Consider the following 25,588-nt stretch of genomic DNA (forward strand, 5'->3'; position numbering starts at 1 on the left):
TGAAAAAATGTTTGCAAATCATATATCTGATAAAAATTTAGACTATATAAAAAGAACTATTATAACCCAACAATGAAAAGACAACCTCGTTTAAAAAATGGGCATAGATCTAAATAGACATTTCTCCAAAGAAGATATACAGATGTCCAATAAAGTACCGGAAAACTCATTCAGCAGCCACCAGGGAAATACATATTAAAACCACACTGAGGGGCTTCCCTGGTGGCACAGTGGTTAAGAATTACCTGCCAATACAGGGGCACAGTTTCAAGCCCTGGTCCAGGAAGATCCCACATGCCACACAGAAGCTAAGCCCGTGCACCGCAACTACTGAGCCTGTGCTATAGAGCCCACTAGCCACAACTACTGAAGCCTGTGTGCCTAGAGCCTCTGCTCCTCAACAAGAGAAGCCATCGCAATGAGAAGCCCGCGCACCACAACAAAGAGTAGCCCCCGCTCACTGCAACTAGAGAAAGCCCATGCACAGCAACGAAGACCCAAGGCAGCCAATTAATTAATTAATTAAATCTAAAAAAAAACCCGAGGTACCACGTCACACACGCTAAAATAGGTATTATCAAAAATTAAAATGGGTATTATCAAAAAACAAATAATAACAAGTGTTGGTGAGGGTGTGCAGAAATTGGAACCCTTATACACTAGTGATTGGAATGCAAAGTGCTGCAGCCACTTTGGAAAACAGTATGGCAGTTCCTCAAAAAGTTAAACATAGAGTTAACATATGATTTGGCAGTTTCACTGCTAGGTACATACCAAGAAAAATGAAACATGTCCACCTAAAAACTTGCTCACGCATGTTCCAGCAGCATTATTCATATTAGCCACATAAAAGTGGAAACAACCCAAATGTCCATTAACTGATGACTATGTGAACAAAATGTGATATTCCACACAATGGAATATTATCGGGCAATAAAAAGAGATGAAGTTCTGATACATGCTACAACAGAGGTGAACATTATGCTAAGTGAAAGAAACCATATACAAAGGACCATACATTGCATGATTCCATTTATATGAAATGTGCAGAACAAATACATCTATGGAGACAAAAAGTAAATTAGTAGTTGCCTAGGTCCTGTAGACTGGAGGGATTGGGAGGTGACAGATAAGGAGTAGTATGGGGTTTCTTCTTGGAGAAATGAATACATTCTAAAATTGATTGTGATGATAGAGGCACTACTCTGAATATACTGAAAAAAGCCATTGAATTATATACTTTAAATGAATGAATTGTTCGCTGTGTGAATTATGTCTCAATAAAACTGTTTTAAAAAACAATATCGTTGGGCTTCCCTGGTGGCGCAGTGGTTGAGAGTCCGCCTGCCGATGCAGGGGACGTGGGTTCGTGCCCAGGTCTGGGAAGATCCCACATGCCGCGGAGCGGCTGGGCCCGTGAGCCATGGCCACTGAGCCTGCGCGTCCAGAGCTGTGCTCCGCAGCGGGAGAGACCACAGCAGTGAGAGAGAGGCCCGTGTACCGCAAAAAACAAACAAACAAAAAAACAATATCGTTGCTTAAAGATAAACTAATTATTACTCCATTTCCTACAAAGTTTAATCTACAATTCTGGACTAGTTTTATCATTTAAAATATATCAAAAAGTAATATTTGGGTTTGATTTATTTTAAGGTGTTGTTAATTAGTTAAGTTTATTCTGACTTTCATGAATTGGGTTTAAACTTCTAATGTGTATAGTTTTTCTTAGATCTACATAAATATTTTTATATATACAAGCACACATACACACACACATGCAAATACGTAAGCTCCACAAGAACAAAGTGTCTCACGTTTACAAATCCATTAACTTTACATATTTTAGTGGAATTTACATTAACTGATTTTAGTGGGAATATTAAGTTCATACATTATTGCCTTAAAATGTATACTGTTATGTTTTTTTCAAATCTTCATTCAGAAAAGATATGTTTAAAAGTACTTTAAGAAAAGTTGAAATGGTAAGGCAACTTCTAGTTTCAAAAAGTAATTTAAGTTGAATAACTGAAAATATATTTAAGAATGATTCCTAATAATATCTGAGCAAGATTTAAAATTTTCTGTTTTAACATTATTTTCATTCGTATAGTTGTGTGTCTGAACCCTATGAAGTATGTATAGAAATGAGTTCTTCCTGGTTATAAACGACAACCTTGGCAACATTATTGCATATAAATGGTCAGTTATACATCTATACTACTACTCATCCCCCACTCACCGACTTTGAGGTTACCTTTTCCCTTCCTTTATTCTCAACTACCAAGTTTTTCTGGGTCCACATGACAGTTATTAGTGCTGAAACCTGTGTGCTTAAGTATCTGTCCTCCAAGACCTCCTTCCTTTCGTTAGAGGACCATGAGCACAGTGGTTTGCCCTCCATTTCCCCCTACATTTTACCTCTCACAACTCTTCATTTTCATATGTAATCTCTTTCTTAGGTTAGCATATTTTATCTTTAACTCCTTTCTTTCCTTTTCTGTTCCACATTGTACCTGGTTTTCTGTCTCCTGCCTCCCATTCCACCTTCATCACCCTCTCCTGTTCATTTGGAAGTCCCTGCCCCTACGAGATTAACCTCAGTTAAGACTGACACTCTAAGACATATAGGATGATATTCTTGTAATAAGGGAACTTTAATTTAAAACAATGAAATCACATGTAAGTGTCAATATTTTAATGCTCTAAGAGCTTAAGTTTCTTTCAGGATATCCATAAATCTCTTTCATCACTTCATTCTTCTCTAATTAAATCTTTTCCTCATGCATTCAGGATAATTTTCCTATTGCCGTATAATTGGTTTTCTGTTTTAATTAACTGATAGCATTACAATAGTATTGCTTTAGAATTGTTTTGTGTAAATGGATAGTTTTCCAAATACAGTATGGGCTAAATATACTTGGGTTGGTTGACCTGATAACCTAACTTTTGCATATACTTATGTTTCTGTGTTTAAAAGACATTCTGAAGAAATAAAATGAATTGAGTTTGGGCATTTTATATTTGAAGTACCTCCCAATTGAAATGTCTCTTAAATAAGGTAAAGTCTATAGGGTCAGGAGAGGTGCTGGAACCAGAGGGTGGAGATTAGGGGTTTATTTAGTTGAAATGGTTGATTTGAATATCCTCTGAGAACAGATAGATTGAAAGCTGTAGACACTTTTCAGAAAAATACATACGTATTCACAGTGTTTTAGATACAGAATTAGGACCTTCACAGACACCCCTCCACAGAAATCTATTGTGAAAATATTATCTGGACACAGTGAACCCAGTTTAAAAATTCTTGTCACATTTCATTTCTCTAATATTATGCTTGGGGAAAATGAGGCCCATGCAGATTAAATGAATTGCTTGAAGTCAGTTTAGCTGATTCAGGCCCTATGTTACCATCCATGTCCTTACTCAAATATTATATTACTAAATAATTGTATTCTGACCTTAAGAGTATAGTATTTTTTTAATGTTAAAATACAACATAGCACTAGAAACATTGTAAAACTTATGGCAACCATTGAAAATTAACTTTAGAAGTTCCTGTTTTCATTGCTGTTACCAAACATGAAACTTTCCTGTTAGAACCAGAAGGAAAACTATAGTGATCAAATTTCTTGGCAGGTAGCCTTCCTACATTTTCTCAAAAGTATTTTTGTTGTTGTTGTTGTTTTCGGTTCTGTGAATTAATTTACTTTCATAGCCTTGCCTCTATAGCCCTTGAGACTTCAGTTTCTTATCCATAAAACTCATATAGCATATACTTCTACCTTGTATCATTCTGTGTTTGTTTTTGTTTTAATCCTGAGGGACCACTTTTGGCCAATTGAATCTATTTATCCATCTGACTTACCCTAAATCTTTTCAAATGAATTGGCTTTAAAGTTTTATCTGATTGGGAGAAAAAAGAGAGGGTGTAAAAACTAAAGAAAGACGCCTCATACTGTAGGTTCAGGCTCCTATTTTTCTTAAGTAATCATGTATTTTAGTCTTTCACACAGGCTAGTTAATGTAGAAAAACCGAGTCATACTTGTATGTCACATCACTTTTTCATGCACAAAGGCTATGTTAGTTTCCTTAATAACTAACAAGTAGTCCTTCATTTTCTTAATTCACTTAATTGTTTTACGCTTTCAATATAATTTGCCACTTATGCATATGGCTTGTGTGCTGACACTCAATGAAAAGGTGCTGAGTTGAACTTTTTCTTTGCTTTCTGTGTACTGTCCCAGGAGCAGGCTTCCTGGGTATGTCAGTGTGATGACAACATGGTTCAGAGACTAGAAACAGACTTCAAGATGACTCTTCAGCAGCAGAGCACCCTGGAGCAGTGGGCTGCATGGCTTGACAATGTGATGATGCAAGCACTGAAACCCTATGAAGGAAGACCCAGTTTTCCTAAAGCTGCCAGGCAGTTTCTGCTAAAATGGTCTTTCTACAGGTATCGTCTCAATTTTTCCTATTCTGCAATTATGTATGTACATGCTTCTCAGAAAAAAAGAAAGAAAGGAAGACTTTAGTTTGCAGAAACTCCCTGTTGTGATTATCTTCAACCCAACTCATGACAACAGCATGATGGAATTGTACCAGGAAGCTTATGGAAATAAAATTTCTGCTAGGAAAAGAAAGGCTCTTATTCAAAGCCCTAGAAGTTCTCAGATGGGAACATCTGAGATTCCAGTCTAGATAATATGTTTAGCAACAGTCAGAAAAGGACTACAGTCCTCCTTCTGGCAAACGTGTATTATTTAGTCTTCTTCCTTGAGCCCTTACCACCACTCTCCTTCTTCTCTAGTCCAGGGATTCTCAAACTGTGGTTCACTAGACCAGTAGCATCACTATTGCTTGGAAACACATTAGAAATGCATATTTTCAGACCCCTCCCCCAAATCTACCTGAATCAGAAACTGTGGAGGGGAGGCCCAGCAATCTGTGCTTTTTTAAAGTATCCTCCAGGCAGTTCAGATGCATACTCAGAACCACCTAGTTAATTTCTTAATTTGATCAATTACAATTGTTTTCAAACCTAGCTGCACCTCAGAATTAGTGGAAAGAAAAACAAAACAAAACTCCTGGGTATCTCCCAAAAACTACTGAATCAAAATCGTGGTGGTTAGAAAGTAGTGATTAGGAGTAGGGGTAATCATAAATTTTTTTTTCAAAAAGCTTACTCCTGGTGATTCTAATGCATAACCAGTTTGATATCGAATAATCTAGTAATACAAAATGAATCACTTTTTGACTAAAAGGATATATATAGGTATATATAAATGTATGTTTTTCTAGACACAGAAGAACCCCAGGAGAGAAAGATTACTTGATATATGATATCAAATGTTGGGGTGAGCCATTGACCATAGGTCTACTCCAAGGGTTAAAAAACAGAACCTGTGTAAGTTGGCATATATACTATATATATGACATAGGATGGAATTGACAGAGTTCCATTTCTTAAGCTAAGTTAGATAAGTTATATTTTTGACCCCAGAATTTATTCTTGTGATGGGAGTTCATTTCTTTGCTTCTTTAGATAATGGTGGCCTCACTGGCTCGGGCCGAAAAGCCATGTCTACTTTGAGGTTTAGGCAGTCCCTAATTTAGTTCCTGTGCAACCATGTGCATATCAAAGTAGTGACTACAGGACATACCACTGACTGTGGCTATGGGTACCCTGTGGTCATCACCTGGACCTCAGTGGTGAGTCCAAAGCAGTTGTGAGGAGAGAAGGTATACAAAGAAGTAGCAGAGTTTAGAGACTAGTAGAAATTCTGAACCCAGTAAGCCCAAATTACAGGATTTCCATCTTGTTTTGACCACCTTGATAAAAATGGAACCAGAGATCTTTTAATTATGATGGTAGTTGCTTGGTTTTTATTGTGACTTCTTTCTTTCTCAACTGATTTGGTCCAATTCTTATTTCTTAAACTGAAGTAGAGGTGTAGATTCACTGTATATGTTTAATTAGGAGTTAAATTATCCTTAGATCCTGAAAATCGTTTTCTAGTGTCTAGCCCAGGGTTAAATGCAGTGAAAGAAAGTCTACCAGTTTTGTGTTGTTGTTTTGTTTTTGTTTTGGGGATGGAATAATTCCACAGTTCTGTCTCTCATATATTTAGTGCTTTTAGCCCACATGATTTGAAAAGCACCTTATTATGGTGCTAACTCTGTGACCCACTGATATGCTTCATTAAACCCAGTCCTAGGTTTAGATCTGGGTGTCAGTGAGCAATGTGTTGATGATATGAGTTTTCCTTTGATATATGGGGAAGATTTGGAAAACATTATCACAGTATTCTCAAAGTAGATGTAGAAATAGTAGAATTCAAAATTTTAATTTGGGAACATTTCTTAAGAAGATTTCAGATATTTCCCCATTTGCTTGCAAGTTGATTTCATCCATTTTTTTTTCCTCAGAAAATCATATAGATGGTATATGTGCTTCATGAATGATGAAACAGAAGTTATACTAGCTGTTGTTCTAAAACCTATATGACCAAAAGCAGAGTGCATCCTCTATATCAGAAAAAAGCAAGGTTTTTTTTTTTCTTCTTACTGCTTTCTTATGTCATTACATCAGACTTGCCCTTACTCCTTCCTGAGGACTTTCTTTTTCTATGTTTAGTTGATATCATTTTAGAAATACACTCGTGGAGCCTTTGTCTCCACAGAGATTTGTTGCAGGTATCTTGACAGAAAATTACTTACTTGTATTTCTTGTTCTCTGCAGATATACAAACCCAGTAGATCATCACTTGCCTGCCCTCTGTCCTCCCTGAGTTGGGGATAGTTGACTTGTTATTGTTAGACACTATTATGGTTATTATTTTCATTTCAAGAAGTCTTGAAGGCGTATACTTCAGGGCCACAGAAGGAAAGGCATATTCAGACAGATGCATACCTCCTGCTGGTAGGCGAAGTCAATAGGTTAGAAACTTAAGATCCTCAAAAATCTGACCTGTTTTTTACCGAGGCATAAGAACATATTGAGTAATGAAAACTGCATTCACAAACGAAAGCAGAATTACAGAGTATTTTTTTCAATGTTTTTGGCTTTTAATAAGAATTTGGCAGTCACATATATCAACCCTTCATTTTCTGAAGTTGATTAATCTCATAATTTCTAAAATTCTGTGTATATATTTATATGCATACAAATAAAGAAATGGACTGGCAGAGAATCACGATAGCAGCAGTTGACATGTTGCTGCAAACACCCTCTGCTCCAAACGGGGGTCTCTCCTTGCCTAACCTGGCTTTGAATGGCTACTGCTGGCTCCCTGGGAGGTAGAAAAATTATCACCACCTTTCTTGGGCAGAAATGTAGAAGTTAAGTGGGCCATTTCTCAGCTTGTGTGTTTTGTGGATAACGGAACACAGAATTCCTCAGGGTCACCCTGAGGGTCAACCAAGTATCCCATTTTTAAAAATGAAATTTATAGCTTTGATACAGTGACTTGAAAGGGGGCACAGAAAACCTAGTTTGCCTACAATTGAACAATATCTAAATCTTCCAAAAAGTAATACTCTTTCAGAATCAGCTATAAGCACTGTTTGAGAAGAGAGTTCACGGTAGCGGGGAGGGGGTGGTCACAGGTGTGACGTTCTCATCTTTCTTCTTTCGAAGGGTGTGATGTATCCCCAAATACATAAAGAGGTGGATTGAGTATCATGTGTTTGGGGATATGTTTCAATTTCCACACCATGAGTTATAAAGATAAATACACAAGGTATTTCTCATCCATTATAAAATAATTAGCATTTATAACTCTGATTTTAAAAGGAGTTGAATTCATGGTAACTTAGCAACATGAAATTCAGTGGAGTCAATTTTGCAGCATATCTTACAGAAGTCTGAATCAGACAATAGGTTTCCAATTAAACTGTTAATTGTGTCATTTGATACTTGGCTTGTAGGGCAGAAGCCCAACACAGAGAGCATGAAGCAGACATAGCATTAATAATATAATTCAACTGATTCTTTTCTAAACATATGACAATAATTTCTTAGCATGCTTATCAGTATTTTTAAAAATAACTAGGTATTGGGCTTCCCTGGTGGCGCAGTGGTTGGGAGTCCGCCTGCCGATGCAGGGGACACGGGTTCGTGCCCCGGTCCGGGAGGATCCCACATGCCACAGAGCGGCTGGGCCCGTGGGCCATGGCCGCTGGGCCTGCGCATCCGGAGCCTGTGCTCCGCGACGGGAGAGGCCACAACAGTGAGAGGCCCGCGTACCGCAAAAAAAAAAAAAAAAAAAACAACTAAGTATTGTAACTGAAGGTGAGCACCCTTTTTTTTTTCATTTTCCAACAGAATTTAGTATTACGTGTGTACTTTATGCTGAAATATGGTGATTGCCCAGCTGTCAAATGAATCCAAAAGCCTTAGCATGGCCTATAAGACCCTACATGGTCCAGCTGCTAGTGACCTCCAGGTCCCACCGTGTATTCTCTTTGCTCACGTCCTCCAGCCACACTAGCCTCTGGGCTGTCCTTGGAATAAAACAAACATAGTTCTGCCTCAGTCTCTGTATTTGCTCTCCTTTCTGCCAGGAAAGCTCACATGTTCACAGGGCTCACTCCTTCACTTCAGTCTCGGTTCTGCTCAAGATATCACCTCCTCAAAAAGAGTTTTCCTGGCACGCTAACTTAAAGTGCTGGCACCCATCACTCGCCAATCTCTTAACGTGATTTATCGTTTTTCATAGGGTTTATCACTACCTAACTTTATATTTTATATCTACTCTGTTTTTATCAACTGTCTGTCCTACTAGAATGTGAGCTCTGTTGAAACCAAATTTTTGTCTGACTTGCTCTAGAACAAGACCCTGGCACAGAGTAGGAACACAATAAATATCTATTGAATGAATGAATGTGAATTCTCTTGGAATAAAAAAATTGACTTTGCATTTTGTTTAATAATATCAGAAAGCTACTCAGTATGAATATTCTTCTTAGTCATTTACATTATTTTAAGGGAAATATAAAGTCCTAAAAGTTGAATTTTGAAATATATATATAACTCATTCTATATCTGTGATATTTATCCCTGCAAAGATTTATTGACATTCAACCGGCCCACAATTCTTCTATGTTACAATGAATATCTTCTTTTTAAAATAAACATTTTTTGGATTATGAAATTAGTATATACTCACTTTAGAAAATCTGGGAAATACAAATACTATAAAAAGAATAAACTTAAATCATCCATAATTTTACTACCCAGAAATAACTACTGGTAAAATGTTTTCTTTCAGTGTTATATAAAATTGAGATCCAGTTGTTTATCAGAGTTTATTATCTGTATTTTTCCCTCAACATTTTTCATTTAACATTATACCTTAAGCATATCTTAAGTAACATAATTTTTAATGTCCTCACAATATTCCATTTTGTGTATGTCTCATACATTATTTAAACATCCCGTTTGTCTCTTATTCTTGAGCATTTAGGTGGTTTTTGGTCTTGTGATACAATTATAAAAAATACTGTAATGATTATCTTTGTATAAAGTTGCACATTTATCTTCAGATAAATTGAAATAAATTTGTACTTTTTAAGGTGACTAATACTATTTTAATGAAGTGTGCTATCTCGATGCTAATAAAGTATTAAACATTCCCATTTATTTAGGGATAGGATTTTTTTAAGAATTATATCGATGCTTTCTATGTTAAATGGGCTCATAGTATACTTTTTAGTTCTTGCACTTAACATTATATCATTGACATCTTTCCAAGTTACTGCCTATATGTGTACTCTCCCTCATTTCTTTAAACTATTGTATAAATTTACATATATGAATGAACCATTTTTTTTACTTAGTATTCTACAAATGGATATTTAGTGTTGCCCCCTATTTTCTCACTAGTATAAATATTGCTGCAATTAAAACTATCTTTGCTTATTTGTGTAAATTTCTAGAATTAGAACTGCTAGGTGATCACACCGTTCAGAATGGCCATCATCAAAAAATCTACAAACAATAAATGCTGGAGAGGGTGTGGAGAAAAGGGAAGCCTCATACACTGTTGGTGGGAATGTAAATTGATACAGCCACTATGGAAAATAGTATGGAGTTTCCTTAAAAAAACTGAAAATAGAACTACCATATGACCCAGCAATCCCACTACTGGGCATATACCCAGAGATAACCATAATTCAAAAAAACACATGCACCCCAATGTTCATAGTAGCACTATTTATAATAGCCAGGACATGGAAGCAACCTAAGTGTCCATTGACAGAGGAATGGATAAAGATGTGGTACAAATATATACAATGGAATATTACTCAGCCATAAAAAGGAATGAAATTGTATCATTTGTAGAGATGTGAATGGACCTAGAGAGTGTCCTAGAGATTGTTCATACAGAGTGAAGTAAGTGAGAAAGAGAAAAGCAAATATTGTATAATAATGCATATATGTGGAATCTAGAAAAAATGATATAGATGATCTTAGTTGCAAAGCAGAAATAGAGAAACAGACGTAGAGAACAAATGTATGGATACCAAGGGGGAAAAGGGTGGGGTGGGAGGAATTGGGAGACTGGAATTGACACATATACATTATTGATGCTATGTATAAAATGGATAACTGATGGGAACATGCTGTATAGCACAGGGAACTCACCTAGTGCACTGTGGTAACCTAAATGGGAGGGAAGTCTAAAAGGGAGGGGATATCAGTGTGTGTATGGCCCATTCATTTTGTTATGCAGTGGAGGCTAACACAGCTTTGTAAATCAATGATGCTCAGCCATAAAAAGGAATGAAATTGAATTATTTGTAGTTAGGTGGATAGACCTAGAGTCTGTCATACAGAGTGAAGTAAGTCAGAAAGAGAAAAACAAATAACATATGCTAACACATATATATGGAATCTAAAAAAAAAAAAAAAAGGTTCTGATGGACCTAGGGGCAGGACAGGAATAAAGACTCAGATGTAGAGAATGGACTTGAGGACATGAGCAGGGGGGAAGGGTAAACTGGGGCAAAGTGAGAGAGTAGCATTGACATGTATACACTACCAAATGTAAAATGGATAGCTACTGGGAAGCACAGGGAGATCAGCTCCGTGCTTTGTGACCACCTAGAGGGGTGGGATAGGGAGGGTGGGAGGGAGATGCAAAAAAACATCGTCAGAGAGAGAGATAGACTGCTTGTATGCAGGGCTTATTTTCCGAGCTTTCCATCAAGGATCATAGTCTTGGGTTGGTTGCTCTCCAAAGCCTGCAAATAAAAGGTATTTTGTAAAAACAACAACAAGAAAACACTGCTAGGTGAAAGCATTTGTGCATTTTTAATTTCGACATGTGTTGCCAAATTTCCCTTCATAAATGTGTTGTGAATTTATGCTTGTAGAAACGGCAAATGAGAGTTCTTTCCCCATACCCTCTCCAACACTGATCTTTTAATGTCTTATAGTATAATAGATGATATATGGTATCTTACCTTTAATTTACAGTTCTTTTAATTTTGAGTAAGATTAGTCATATTTTTGTATTCTCGTTAGCCATTAGTCTTCTCCAGGCTGTATTTTAAATAGCTGCTGTCTTTCTTCAGCAAGAGATCTGTACTTAGGAGTGAATATTCCACCCCATATTATTTAATTTTTCAAAATTATTTACTTCACATGATCAAATTTGGATGTATGTAAAAATGTTAGGCAACTTTTTATTGTTATTTTTATGTTGTTTTTGCTTTTGCTTTTTAAAGTAGAGGATTCTCTGCCTGTTAAAATTGGTTCCATAGGAAAATAAAGTTTAATTTCAATAGCTATTAAATTTATAATAATTATTTTTATGAATAGGTGATGTGTTACTGAATTTTGGGAAAAGCATGCATCAAATTATAACAGAATTTTGTCATTATATCTTTGACATATAAATGAAAGTGTTAATTTATTTTTAGTGATTCTCTTATAGAGTTCCAAACTTAAGGTATTCATTAAAGTATTTGACTCTAAGGAATCATTCACCAGTACTGCTTTTTATGATAATGAGTATATTATTAACTCCAACATATGGAATAGTATAGTAATAGGTAGTTTTGCTTAAGATCTCACATACATTATCTCATTTGACTCTCAGGCTAATCTTGAACCTTTAAATGTTGAATGCCATACTCACAATCAAGATCACATAGTGGTTAACATGGATCTAACTCCAAACCCATGCTTTTTATCTGTTTAATAAATAGATCCACAGAATGAGAGACATCTGCCATCATCATATAGTAACACCTGTTCTTGCTGCCGTAGCCAAATGAGAGTCAGAAGCTCAGCTCCTCCTGTTCTGTGTATTAGGATCATAATCACTTATATTTGAGTCTTGTTCTATTCATTCATAAGTCTATTTCACAACCTTTAATGCATTTTATCCTTGAAATAGTCATGCAAATTAGGTAAGACCAAAAGTACTGCATTCACTTTCACCCAAAAGGAAAAACACTCTCATGGAAATGATTTTTTTGAGATTGATAGTGAATTAATGAAGAACCAGAATCAGAATCCAGGGCTTTAGAGTTTTAGATGTACAAGGATGATCTGTCACTTGCCAAGTGAATGTGTGGAATTTGATATATTACTAGCCTCTATATAAATAAGGTTGAAAATGAAACAGAAATGTAGTCTTCTGTTTTTCCATCTGTCTGGCATTTTACAATTCTTCATTGCAAAATAAAGCCTAGGAATATCAGCCCATACATTTGTGAGATTCTATCTCCTCCTCCTATCAGAGAATATAATGCCTGTTTTAGTTTGCATAGGACAGAAATCTCTAGAAAAGGACACTAAATGAAAGTGAGGAGAAACACACACACACACACACACACACACACACACATCCTACCCTGACTCTAAGTTAGAAATATTAAAGAGATTTGAAATGCATGGACAAGCTTAATAATTGACGTGTCTTCAATGAGGCCAAAATTTTATTTTGATTCACTTCCATTTTGAGTATAATAGAGTGTATTGTTAGTATTTTATTAATAATATTGTTCAGATTTTGGTATTTTGTAAATTAAACATTCATATTTTTCAAAGTTATGCATTTCTTAATTGATTTTATTATGCTATTTCTAATGGAAAAATCACCTTAATTTAATTTAATGGAAATCAGTAAGGAACTAGAATCACTTAATAAATTTACCTTACAACAGAAGTTGCAGGGATCCCTGTACATAACCTCCTACATTCTACATTGCCACATCTGGGAACATTGCTCTGTGTGTGTGTGTGTGTGTGTGTGTGTGTGTGTGTGTGTGTGTGTGTATGTATATATATATATATACTTTTTAAAAATAAATTTATTTATTTATTTTTGGCTGCATTGGGTCTTCGTTGCTGTGCTTGGGGTTTCTCTAGTTGCAGTGAGCGGGGCTACTCTTCGTTGCGGTGCGCAGACTCCTCACTGCGGTGGCTTCTCATTGCGGAGCACGGGCTCTAGGTGCGCAGGCTTCAGTAGCTGTGGCTCACGGGCTCTAGAGCGCAGGCTCAGTAGTTGTGACGCACGGGCTTAGTTGCACCGAGGCATGTGGGATCTTCCTGGACCAGGGACCGAACCCATGTCCCCTGCATTGGCAGGCGGATTCCTTACCACTGCCCCACCAGGGAAGTCCCTGCTTAGTATATTTTGTAAACTTGGTCAAATACATATTTTTCTCACAGCGTACCCCAGAGGTCGTTATCATTGAGAGATAGTGACAGTGTTTACGCATCATCAATAAGACCTTCACTTTGAGTTGCTTTTTCTTATGGTGATGAGTTGTCAGCCTTCCAAAAATCTTTTTTATTCAATTCTGACCCCTTTGTGAATTTAATAGAATCAAAAGACTTGCCTATGACAATAAAATGGCTTTTCCCAGTTAATATTTGTCTAGCTCTAATAAGGATCTAGTCAAGTTTCAGTAAAGATAACCTCTTTACCACTCTGTTTGAAAGAGTTGAGCCAACTGCTTTCAGTAGTGAAATTATTCCATGGCAGGTTGTGTGCTATACCAACCTTTTAGACCTCTAACTTCTTTTAAGAGGAAAATTAGATTGAACTCTAATCCTGCTCACTAACAATGGCTGCATATGTGTCTTTTCTCTTGGAACAGCTCAATGGTTATTCGGGACTTAACCCTACGCAGTGCTGCTAGCTTTGGCTCCTTCCACCTGATCCGTCTGCTCTACGATGAGTATATGTTCTACTTAGTAGAACATCGTGTTGCTCAGGCAACAGGAGAGACACCCATAGCGGTCATGGGTGAGGTAAGAGAGGCTAAAAGAGCTATGACCCACAGGGCTTTCTAAAAAGATCTGAATTTTATTTTAATCTAAATGTATTAATCATCGAAGCAATGGTTCCTTACCCATGAGTCTTGGACCCCAGAGGGCCTGTGTGGTTATTTCAGGGGGTCCTTAAATCCCTCTGTTCATATATATTTTCTTGGTCAAAGGTTCTAAAACTGTCGATTATATCATGTGAACGTACATGGAATATTTCAATATGCTGTAAAGGTGTCTATGTAAAAGAAAATCTTGAGAATCACTGAACTTTAAAAAATCCTTAATATTACTCAGCCATAAAAGAGAATGAAATAATGCCATTTGCAGCAACAGGGATGCACCTAGAAATTATCATACCAAGTGAAGTTAAGTCAGAGAAAGACAGATATTATGTGATATCACTTATATGTGGAATCTAAAAAGAATAGTACCAATGAACTTATTTACAAAATAGAAACAGACTCACAGACATAGAAAACAAACTTTTGGTTACCAAAGGGAAAGCAGGGGTGGGATAAATTGGAGGGTATGGGATTAACAGATTCACACTACCATATATAAAATAGATAAGCAACAAGGTTTTACTGTATATAGCACAGAGAACTTGATCCAATATCTTGTAATAAACTGTATGGAAAAGAATTGAAAAAAAGTTTATAGATATATACATATATAAATATATGTATAACTGAATCACTTTGTTATATACCCGAAACTAACACAATATTGTAAATTAGCTATACTTCAATTTTTTTAAAATCCTTATTGCCTGGAAAATAAGAAAGATTGATGCTTCTGATAAGGCTAAGGGCTAGGAACTCAGAGGAAAAAGTTAAATATGTATTTTGTAGACTCTTTTTCCAAGTGCCCAAGAACAAAATGAAGGATAATAACAATGATGATGAAAATGATAGCTAACATTTTGGGGGCACTTACTATGTGCGAAACACAGTCCTAAGTCCCTTACGTATAATAAAGCATTTAACACATATAACAACTCTTTGAGATAGGTGCTACGTTATCCTGTTTACAGATGAGAATCTGAGGTTCAGGAAGAAAGCTAAGACACAGAGAGATTAAAGGGTTACATAGCTAGCAGACAGTAGAGACCTGTTTTGAATATTCAGTCTGATTTTCATACCCATGCTCCTAATCACTAAAGGTGTAGGGAAAAAATTCTCTTCTTCTTAATAGTGTCAAAATGTATTTTCAACATGTCGTAAAGCTAAAATGCTAAAGTTAATATACACAAGGGCTGTTTAATATAATGGGGGATAGATGCACATGCACAAATGTTTCAGCCCTGGCTTACTTTGTTGTATTGAACTGCGTTTTGATTGAATCCAGATTTTGCTGGATTATGCCAGGTTAGGCAATGTTACATATTACTGCCCAAAGCAGTCAAGAAGGTACGTTCACTTTTAAGCTATGTGTATGTGCTTATTTAAATTAAAAAAGTAAAAATAAATATTAGATGCTTTTCCTATAAATATGATGATAAAGGTATAAATTTAAAAATATATTAAAATACCTCAAGGACCTTTAAAAGTATTCTAATATAAATAAAATACATGTGACTTTTATTCAGAAAATTGGTTAAAATATTCTTCTTTCCCTCTTTAAAATTCCTTGCTGTATGCTGATCTATATGTGTTTGTATGTTTCTTAATGGTGATTGTGCCTAAATGATGCCAATTATGTGTATGTGAGATTAAGCAAGATTCATTTTAGCTTTTAAATTACAGGCAGGACCTCATCATTGACCAAAACAATCTGGACTTTTCTTATATTTGACTTCCCCTCAGTGCCTCTTTCCTTAGTTCTCTTATAGATGCCTGGTTGCAAAATGCCCAGTTGGCAAGTAGATTAAATATAAAATTTTTTAACTCAGGGCTCAAAACTTCTGAAATAGACATGCCTTTTGGTATATTTAACACATTTGGCAACTACCTCATATGTTCCAGGACTTCTTTAACAGGATAACCAGGATAATGATAAACAGCGATTCTCATTAACACCATGTGGCTAATCCTGATGCATGATCTCTGTTTCCCTTGCATCTCTAGGGAACAAATTGCATCTCTAGGGAACAAAGCCTGTGGCCATGAGCCAGTGACACAGTGTGAAGACTTAGGGACCTCCTCGTATGCTAATACAAGCAGTTCTGGCACACCAGTATTAAAATGGCCTTATGTAGTCTATACTGCCAACTAATCATTCTAATGATTTAATTGACATTCTTTTTTACTATATGTAAACAGTGTAAATGAATAAGACAGATTGCCACATGATTCAAAGATATAATATAAATAAAGTCTAGATCAGAAAGTAAGGTATAAATACCTTCTCTAAAATCAAAGATCTAAGCATACCTCTTGATTTCTTTGCTTACTATCTCCTTACCCAATTTATAGGAAAATCCTTTGAGCTGTCTATGCTCATCCATTATTCAGCCAAGGCCAAGTAAAGCTGATTTTACAGGCTTGATCTCCCCATAAAACATTGATGCCTCATAGACCAATTGGCCATTATAGACCTGTTGGCCATGGTCATATTATCATGTCTAAAATTTCTTGATTCTTGGGAAAAGGAGAAGGAAATTCAAAGGGAAAGGAAGGCTGTTTTCTCATGCATCTCTCACATGTTATCCTAAGCCTACCCTAGAAATGAGATTGGAGGTAAAAAAAGGCTTTCATGTGTCAAGCCTCAGCTGCATTCTTAGCTCCTTAAATGACCTCCCTTTCCAAACCTCAAGTCCAGAAGTGCCTGTGTATATAATGGGAGCAACACCACAGGCCAAAATCCATTGAAATCCATAAAACTCAGCATTACCCTCAATTGCAGCAAGTGGTTTTCAATCATCAGTAACAACAACCACAAAAACAATAATAATTGTCACTATTTATTGAGAATTTATTATACCCTTAATGAAATTAAGCTCTTGATCTATCTACTAATGGTCCTTTCTCAGTAAATGGTACCCTCCCTGTCAATCATGTTGGATATGTGAGCATCATCTTTATGTATCTTTCTGTCTTGACCTGCATATTCAACCAGTTACTAAGTCTGCCCTTTCCCAAACTCCCCATAGTGCAGTCAGTATCATCTTATGAAAATGCAAGCCTGATTGTGTTATCCACACTTAAAACCCTTTAGTGGCTTTTTCTTCTTCTACTTAAGGAAGAAAAGTCTTCCCTTGGTATAAGATCTGGCCCTGTCTCTCTGATCAACCTCACCCTCCCTCTTCCAGGTCCTTCTGCTGCAATCACAGTAGTCTTTTCTCTATTCTTATTCACCAAGCTTTTCTCATCATTGGACCACTGTGTAAACTGTTCTTTTACCTGGAACCCTCTGCCTGACTCTCCTTGCCCATTCTAACTCCTTCATGTCTTAAATATCAGTTCCTCGAGGAGACCCAATTTCCCCCAGACTACGTTAGATACTCCTTTTCTCTCTGATTTGTATTTTTACTTTTCATTCTAGAACCTACATAATATTAATTGCGTGATTCTTCGTATGATTTGTGTTATCAAAGATTTAGTGCCTGGAAATAATGGAGAACTTTAAGTCAGAAGAACTAAACTCTACTTATAGTTCTGTCATTTATGGTAGTATAATCCTGGGCAAATTGTGTTCACTTTTGTTGATTCTCAGACTTATCTCTAAAATTAATTTATTCACTTATTTAACAAATACTTCTTATGCATCTACTCTAGACCAAACATTATAATGTTTAGGATGTAGTGATGAGCAAAATGGATTTTGATGCTGCATTCAAGGAACTTATATTTTAGTAGGGGATACATATTTGTTAAATGTTCTTATAACTACATAGCTATAAATTCTGATAAGTGCTGTAAAGGAAAATTAAAGGGATATAGGAATACTTAAAGAATAATATTCACTTGTGAGTGAATATTATTTTTAATCTATTTTACAGATGATGAAATGAGACACAGAGCCATCAAGTCACAGTCACACAGAGTCACACAGCTACTAGGTTGTAAAATCAGATTCTGAAACCAAGCAGCCTGGCACCAAAGCCCTTGCTGTTAATCTACCATGCTTATTACCTGCTGCAGGATGGAGTGAGATTGGAATAAGAATAGTTCAGAAATCAGTAAAGGGACAGCTGAAAAATAGTCACAAACTTTATTGGACATTTGTTTTACCTTTATAGGTGCTGTATTTGGGAGAGGTGTCAGGCAGCTAAATAGATCCAGAAGCAAAGGGAAAGGTTTCCCTTTCAAAGTAACTTAAGGATAATTAATATATCTTTTCACTAATGTGAATTCAATAAATGAGTTTTAAAATTAACATTATTTACATTATTTGAGCAGGCAAGAGAGACCAATACATCATGATTTACATATAAACACAGTATACAAACATACAAGTTTTATTTTTACATTCCCTGTAGCGCTGACATTTCAGTTGTTGAAATGAAGGCTACCATGTAATGGAACCCCCAAATGAAACAGCATCACCACCATGAGTTTTCTTCTAAACGTCAGCCTGCTACTACATTAATACTGAGCAGTAAGTTATTTAAAGCATTTGCATTTCCAAAGTTTCATTATTATTTTTATTTTTTGCCTAGATGATAAAAAGGAAACAATTTATTTACTGCTAAGATTTATGCAATTTTTTGAATTTTTATTTAAATATTATAAATATGCCAATAGAGTTTCTGGCAGTGGTGAAATTTTAAGAGTAGGAATAAAGTAAAATAAACAAGTTGCATCTGTTTGCACACCTGTTAAATTTTTTTTTAAATCATAAGGTTTTCTGTACAGCTCTGACAAGGAAAATTGAGCAGAAAATATCCTTTTATTTGGATTTTATGACTAGTTGAAGGATATTTAGAAGTTAATGGCATACATGCTTTATTTCTTTAAAATATATGTAGTCTTAATATATTCACTGAATCTACAAATTTTTATTGCTTCATAAAATGATTTTCTGTGACAAACATTTTTATATTTAATGTATTAAATATATGTAATTGTCTTTATCATAATTTAATTATACTTAATATTATATCTATGTAATCAACTTTTTGAAATAAAAAGAGGAACCAAAAGCTGCTTTAATTGCTCAGCTGTGAATATCAATATTAAAAATATAATATTTTAGTAATATTTTTAGGGAAAAAATTGAAGAACTCTTAAGGGTTTACCATTAAAAGAAAAATGTCTTGGCTTCAGTAAAATTGATATACTCAAAGTGAAAGGGGAAAAAACTCTTTAAAATTTAAAAACTGGAGAAGAGCAATAATAATTCACAGGCAAGCTTTTAGGATAAAAGTTGAGTGAAAAAGTTCCATTTGATGGAAGTACAACCATTGTAAATATGCATGGATGCTTAAGCTAAAATCAAATTAATGAAAAATAGATTTCAGTGAGCATTATTCTAGTGCAACTAGGGAATACACTGAAAATGTACCTGTTGAATAATAGACTTGTTATAGAACATTTTAAAAGGGATGAATCATATCACAGTTGAAATCATTTGCAGGAAAAAAAACCATCTTGGAACAGTAGTAACTTAAAAAGTGTAATGCATACTTGTCAAAAGTTATATTGGTTATTATTTATAATAAAGCTTACTGTTTATTAATATTTTTCTAATTGAAGACTGGTCTTGTGACAACTACTGTGCTACATGCCTTACATTTTTATTTAATATTCACCAAAACCTTACAAGGGATATGTTAGTGTCCCCATTTCACCCATGAGGAAAACAGACGTTGAAAGTTACCCAATAACAGAGCTAGTGGTAGCGCTAACTGTAGGAAGTGGGGCTGTCTCACTCCAAGTAGCCAAATTGGTTCAATCTACATTTTAATTTTTCACCATAAAAATTGTTTATAGACACTTTCGGAATAGGGACTAATTTATTTCTGTCTGTACTTTACAACTCCCCCAAATGCCTGCACACTCGCAATCATGCACAAACCAGATGCCTGGTATGAAAGCTTTCATTATTTTGTTCCAAGGCTTCTTTCCTCTGCATTGCAGGATGCATCTTGATAGTCCTACCACCCTTCCCCTTTCCACTTTTTGTTAGTAGACGTTCAGAATATGCAAACTAAATGGAATATTAGTCTAAGCAAATTGCAGTTGGAAAGCTAAATCTGCCAGAAGACAACAACAACAACAAATTACACCCTTCAGCTCCTCTGTACCCACCCACAGACCTAAATCAAAGTTATGTTTTTAGAATTTGCAGTTTGCTTTTAGCTGTAAATCTGCTCCTCTACATTAGCACAGTTCTAACGACTTGAAAATAAATGATAAAAGTGACTCCCTGGAAAGCCTTTCTCCTACACCTTCATCCTCCAAGTTCCTAAGAATTATCTCTGTAGATGCTCTCCTGTTTTTTTTTTCTCCTCTTTGCTCGTTTGTCATTCTGTTCCTTACTCTCCTTGCATGTGAGCAAAGCACCTATTGACTCAGCAGCCCAGGGCTGCAACCCTATCCCTCTGGGATCCCTGCTCATTAGCTTCCTCCACTTGGTTTCCTTCCCTGCTTGCTCTGGGGTCTAACCTCTCCTCACATCCTCTTCAGGGAATGGAGTTTTGCTTACAGCTCTGGTCTAAACACAATCCCACAAGAGGTGCCCCAAAAATACTCATTCAAGGAAGGAAGTACAAAAGAATGATGGAAAGACAGACAACCAACTAACAGAACTTCTCATTTCATTTCATGATGGACATACTGGATTTCTATATCAGGAAAGTAATGCTCCTAGACCAAGAAGAGCTCCCTTTCCCCAGAATACTCTTTCAGTATTTCAGAGAACCTCCGTATGAAGTTGGGTTTTCATAAGTGCTTACAACTAGAGATTAGTTTTCCTGAAGTGTTTGGAAGTGGGAAAAAAGAAGAAAATAGAAATCCAGGATTTCTTGACATTTTTTCAAGAACTAAAACGATCACTGTAGACATTAGGAAGGGAGACTCGGCACATTGTTCTCTTCAGCAAAGTCCACCACTGGGCTCTTTGCTTAGCAACAGGTTAGCCTGGGAGCCCAGCCTCAGAGTCAGCTAGGTGTGAAAGGTTCCCTGGCCTAGATTAAGCATGACAGCTCCCCCTGCTGGCCTCCTTGCCATGCTCTATCATCCTGTGCCCACCCCAAGTGGCTCTGGCCTTCCATTGTCTTTCTGGTATTTTTGCTCAGACACAGGTGAAGTTGATGGTTGCTGGTCCTCCTGGTAAAGAAATAGTCCTTGTTTGGGATGGGTAATTTCCTCAATTCACAGGAATTGTTTTCTGCTTTTCACCATCACTATACTATACTTTCATAAGTATGAGAGATTTTCAGCAAGTATAGGGCCAGTTCTGATGATCCTACAAGCACTTCAAATCTGATTCATGCTAGTGGTAAAGGTCTGCTTGGTACAAAGAGAACCTGTTTCCACACTTCCACCACCCTTGTCTCTCCAGTTAATAATTTCCCAAAAAAGGGAAGTGGTATAATCAAAATAGGTACTTCTCTGACATAATAAATTGATACCATGCTTTCCTGATAGACAGTGAAGGTGGCCTCATTGGGAGCTTATCTTTAGTTAAGAGCACCAAGGTTCTTTCTTTTCAGCCCATAGTTTTATTTACATAAAGGATATACTGCCAGGCCCAACCCTAGCATTTGCAGGACCTATGGTACCCTACATCATATTTTAAAAGTTATGAATCAAACTAGAAATAAAATCTGTTCTCTCCACCTAGGTTGGTAAATATATCTTGGTAACAGCTTGGAAGGCTGGGTTTAAATTTAAAATTCTTAGGCTCCTCCTAGTTCCATGCCAGAAAATGGTGACATAGATATAGTTGACCCATGGCCCACCCTGTGGCCCCTAGACCACTTCTCTTGTGTGTCATTCCCTATCCTGTATTGTGAAGAGCCTGTGCTCATGCTTGTGGGCACCGCGGTCCAGTGTTCAGGTTTTGTCTGCCCTTTGCAAATACCTGCACCTCCACACTGGCTCTCCCTTCTTTCTTCTGATGGGTGGACTTAAGGAGAGACCTGCACAGGCCTGAAAGGGGACTTGGGGCTTTAGGCGGGGAATTCTGGGATCTCAGGTAACAGAAGTATGGTCTGGGGGTAGGAGTGAAACACAGGCTCCAGGAGGGCACATCCACGTGGCCCAGTGGGCTCCTTGTCTGTGGGGAGGGCCATGACCACAGGAAAGCCAGAGCAGGGCTCTCCGCGGTGTGGGGCTCAGGACAGAGGCCCCTCTTGGTTTGACCTAATGGTAGCATTAAATGTTACTGGTTTTGAAATTACTTTTCTCCTCAAAAGCAACTAAGGCCTGTATTCCTACTTTTTCACTACCTGCATGCTCACTCATGAGTTCTTCTTAGAGGTTTTTTTCTTAAAGTGTAGTTGATTTACAGTATTATATTAGTTTCAGGTGTACAGCCTAGCGATTCAGTATTTTTACAGATGATACTCCATTTAAAGTTATCACAAAATAATGGCTATATTTCCCTGTGCTCTAAATATATCCTTGTTGCTTATCTATTTTATACATAGTCATTTATATCACTTCTTAGAAATTTTGAAACAATATAAAGATAGATAAATTACTGTGTTCCCAGTGTGCAGAGGGCAACAAAAAAACCTGAACAGTCAGAATCATCATGAAAATATGCTACCCGGGTACAGAGCAGCCAACAGTACAAGTTGCCAGGATAGCTGGCTAGCCTGAAAGGGTAGAACCAACGGCAAATATAGGGCAGAATTTGCCTTGGTGTGAAGCAAACTGGCAGAAATCTTAGCCATCTTAGCAGGCTTCAGTAAAACTATTTGGAAATACATAGAGAAGTCCGCTTCCAGAAAAAAAACAAAAAAACAAGGAACACAAGATTTTACCCACTGGGAACATTAACATGCCTTGCGAATTTTTTAAAATCAGAAATCACTTTAAAGTCAGCAATTATTTTTCCTCAGTTGTGAAATCCTGTACCAGTGCTAAATGCAATGCTTTGATTAATTTGGTTCTCATTTGGAAGACATTAAAGAAAATAATAATGTTCTGAAATCCCTTATGATTGAAATTTCAAGACATTTCTCTCCACCATCAAAAACATTCAAAATAGTTGCCACTACCTAATCCTTTTGTGATCGATTCTACTAGCTTCGGTTAATAGAACTGAAATCATAGGAGATTGTGCAGCTATCTAAGGTTTGTAAAGTTCAGAACATTACGAAGTTCAAGCTAAGTACAGAATGTTGAAAGATTAGAATTGGGTCAAGAACTTCCAAATCTACATGGGAACAATCTTCCTGCTTTTATAGGAACTGCTTTAAAGGCTCTTACTCCTTTATTGACTTCTTAGAAGAACAGAGCGAGAAGCAGTTGGTTAGGTCAAGGTTTACATGTTGACATTCATCTGAGCTCGTCAGCTGTTTCTGGTTTTGTGATCATCCTCATTACGCTAAACATACACACACACAACACCATCCTTGTTTAGGACAGCCCTTCTCATGGTATTTGCTTGAGTCATAAATGGCTTGGTCAGTGCATCAAGTGACTTCAACTTCAACCCTAGACTGAGTTTATAGTGTCAACAACCTTAGGTCAAAGCCTAAGGAACACTTCCATTCTGAAGCAGTACTCCTTGTAGCCCCACTCAGCTAGAGACATTTCATTTTGAAATCACCATCTTATGGTTTTAGGGTTAAATGGAATTCTAGGACTTTAGTATTTGAAAATTGAGTCTTGAAGACATTAAACCCTGTCTATTTCATATATGTGAAAACCTGAGGATCAAAGAGTATTATGTCTGGGGTCACAGGACTGATAGTGGCAGAGTTGGGATTCAAATCCAGGTCAGGCTGGCCCCACATTCCAAGTTGTTCGACACCCAAATTTAAATTTCATATTTCCCATTTAATACCTTTGCAACCTGGGCAAGTTATATATACGTATATCTCAAGAAAACTTGAGTTTTCTCATCAACAAAATAAACATAAGAACCGTTCCTTCACAGGGATGTTGTGAGGACTAAAGTAGGAAGGAAGATGGGTATAGGTTATTAGATATAGGTAGATAGATGGGGTGGATAGGCAGGCAAGCAGACAGGCACATACAAGGTACCAGATTTTTGTTAGTTCCATTTCCTTTCCCTTTCCTTTCCATAAGTATATAAATATCTGAAGTTATGTGTATTAGTCAAGAGGGACTATATTTGATTGCCTTCTACTCTGAATTAGATTTTTTAATATTGATTTTACACTGACAATCCAAGTAATAATGTGTTGAATTAGACCATTATTTCTTGACAATACAAACATAAGCTTAGAAGTTGAAATTAATAAAACAGATAACATACAGGCATGTGAAGGCTTTAATAATACTATATTACAAGGGGAAAATAGCCTGTAGACTGTTTTTGAATGGTGAGTCAAATGATTCATGGAATTACAAAGCATCCAACCACATTATTTGGGATGTAGCCAAAGTGGTAATCAGAGGCAAACTAATTCAGTGCTTTATAAAACACTGCCAACATAGTAGAATGGGGAAAGGAGTCGATTAGAAAAGAAAATGGCAACATTAGGGAGGAAGCATAAACATAATTGGGTCTAACTAGACATAGCTAGACTTGGATAAAATCTTACCAGTAGGATTGATTGAAAGGTCTTATACGTACTTGTGAAGTGGGAGTAAGTATTATATATAAAATTATATATGTAAAATTTATGCAAGTTAAAAGGTAAAAGTCCCAAAGAGACATCTAATGTCAGCTAATCCCCCGCTAGCACCTTGGCATGTGGCTGCAGCGTCTATACAGCATGGATCCTCATGGAACCATGGAGTAGTATTAACACAAGAGGGCTTTCCGAGGTTGTTGGAGCTGCTTGTTGTGCAGTTCAGTGGCACAGGTTGCTCTCATGAAACTGTCCAAAGGACCAATATGTATGTAACTGGTCCTTAGTGTGTAACATTATCATCAGAGTTTCTCCTTAGGCCTCCATTTGGATGTAGAGCTTAGGGCTGTTCTGGCCTCACTACTCAGTAGCTTTTTTTTTTTTTTTTTTTTTTTTCTTTTTGCGGTATGCGGGCCTCTCACTGTTGTGGCCTCCCCCGTTGCGGAGCACAGGCTCCGGATGCGCAGGCCCAGCGGCCATGGCTCACGGGCCCAGCCGCTCCGCGGCATGTGGGATCCTCCCAGACCGGGGCACGAACCCGTATCCCCTGCATCGGCAGGCAGACTCTCAACCACTGCGCCACCAGGGAGGCCCCTCAGTAGCTTTTGATTCCCTCAGTTTTGACTTCCACTTCTTTGTCAGG

At 36.8% G+C, this 25,588-nt stretch overlaps 1 protein-coding gene across 6 annotated transcripts in view; it reads left to right on the forward strand.

The window, feature by feature from the left end:
- The window catches only part of RFX3 (regulatory factor X3), a 297,259-nt gene that overhangs the window by 260,291 nt on the left and 11,380 nt on the right, over nt 1-25,588 (forward strand). For 5 of the 6 annotated variants that reach the window (XM_060100833.1, XM_060100834.1, XM_060100830.1 and 2 more), the window contains 2 exons: nt 4,246-4,454; nt 14,117-14,270. In XM_060100833.1, coding sequence (XP_059956816.1) covers nt 4,246-4,454; nt 14,117-14,270 — 363 coding nt within the window. The remainder of the gene's footprint in view (nt 1-4,245; nt 4,455-14,116; nt 14,271-25,588) is intronic. The other variant, XM_060100836.1, reaches the window with a different exon arrangement.

This window comes from Mesoplodon densirostris, chromosome 6 (genome assembly GCF_025265405.1).
Source record: "Mesoplodon densirostris isolate mMesDen1 chromosome 6, mMesDen1 primary haplotype, whole genome shotgun sequence".
Lineage (NCBI taxonomy): Eukaryota > Metazoa > Chordata > Mammalia > Artiodactyla > Ziphiidae > Mesoplodon > Mesoplodon densirostris.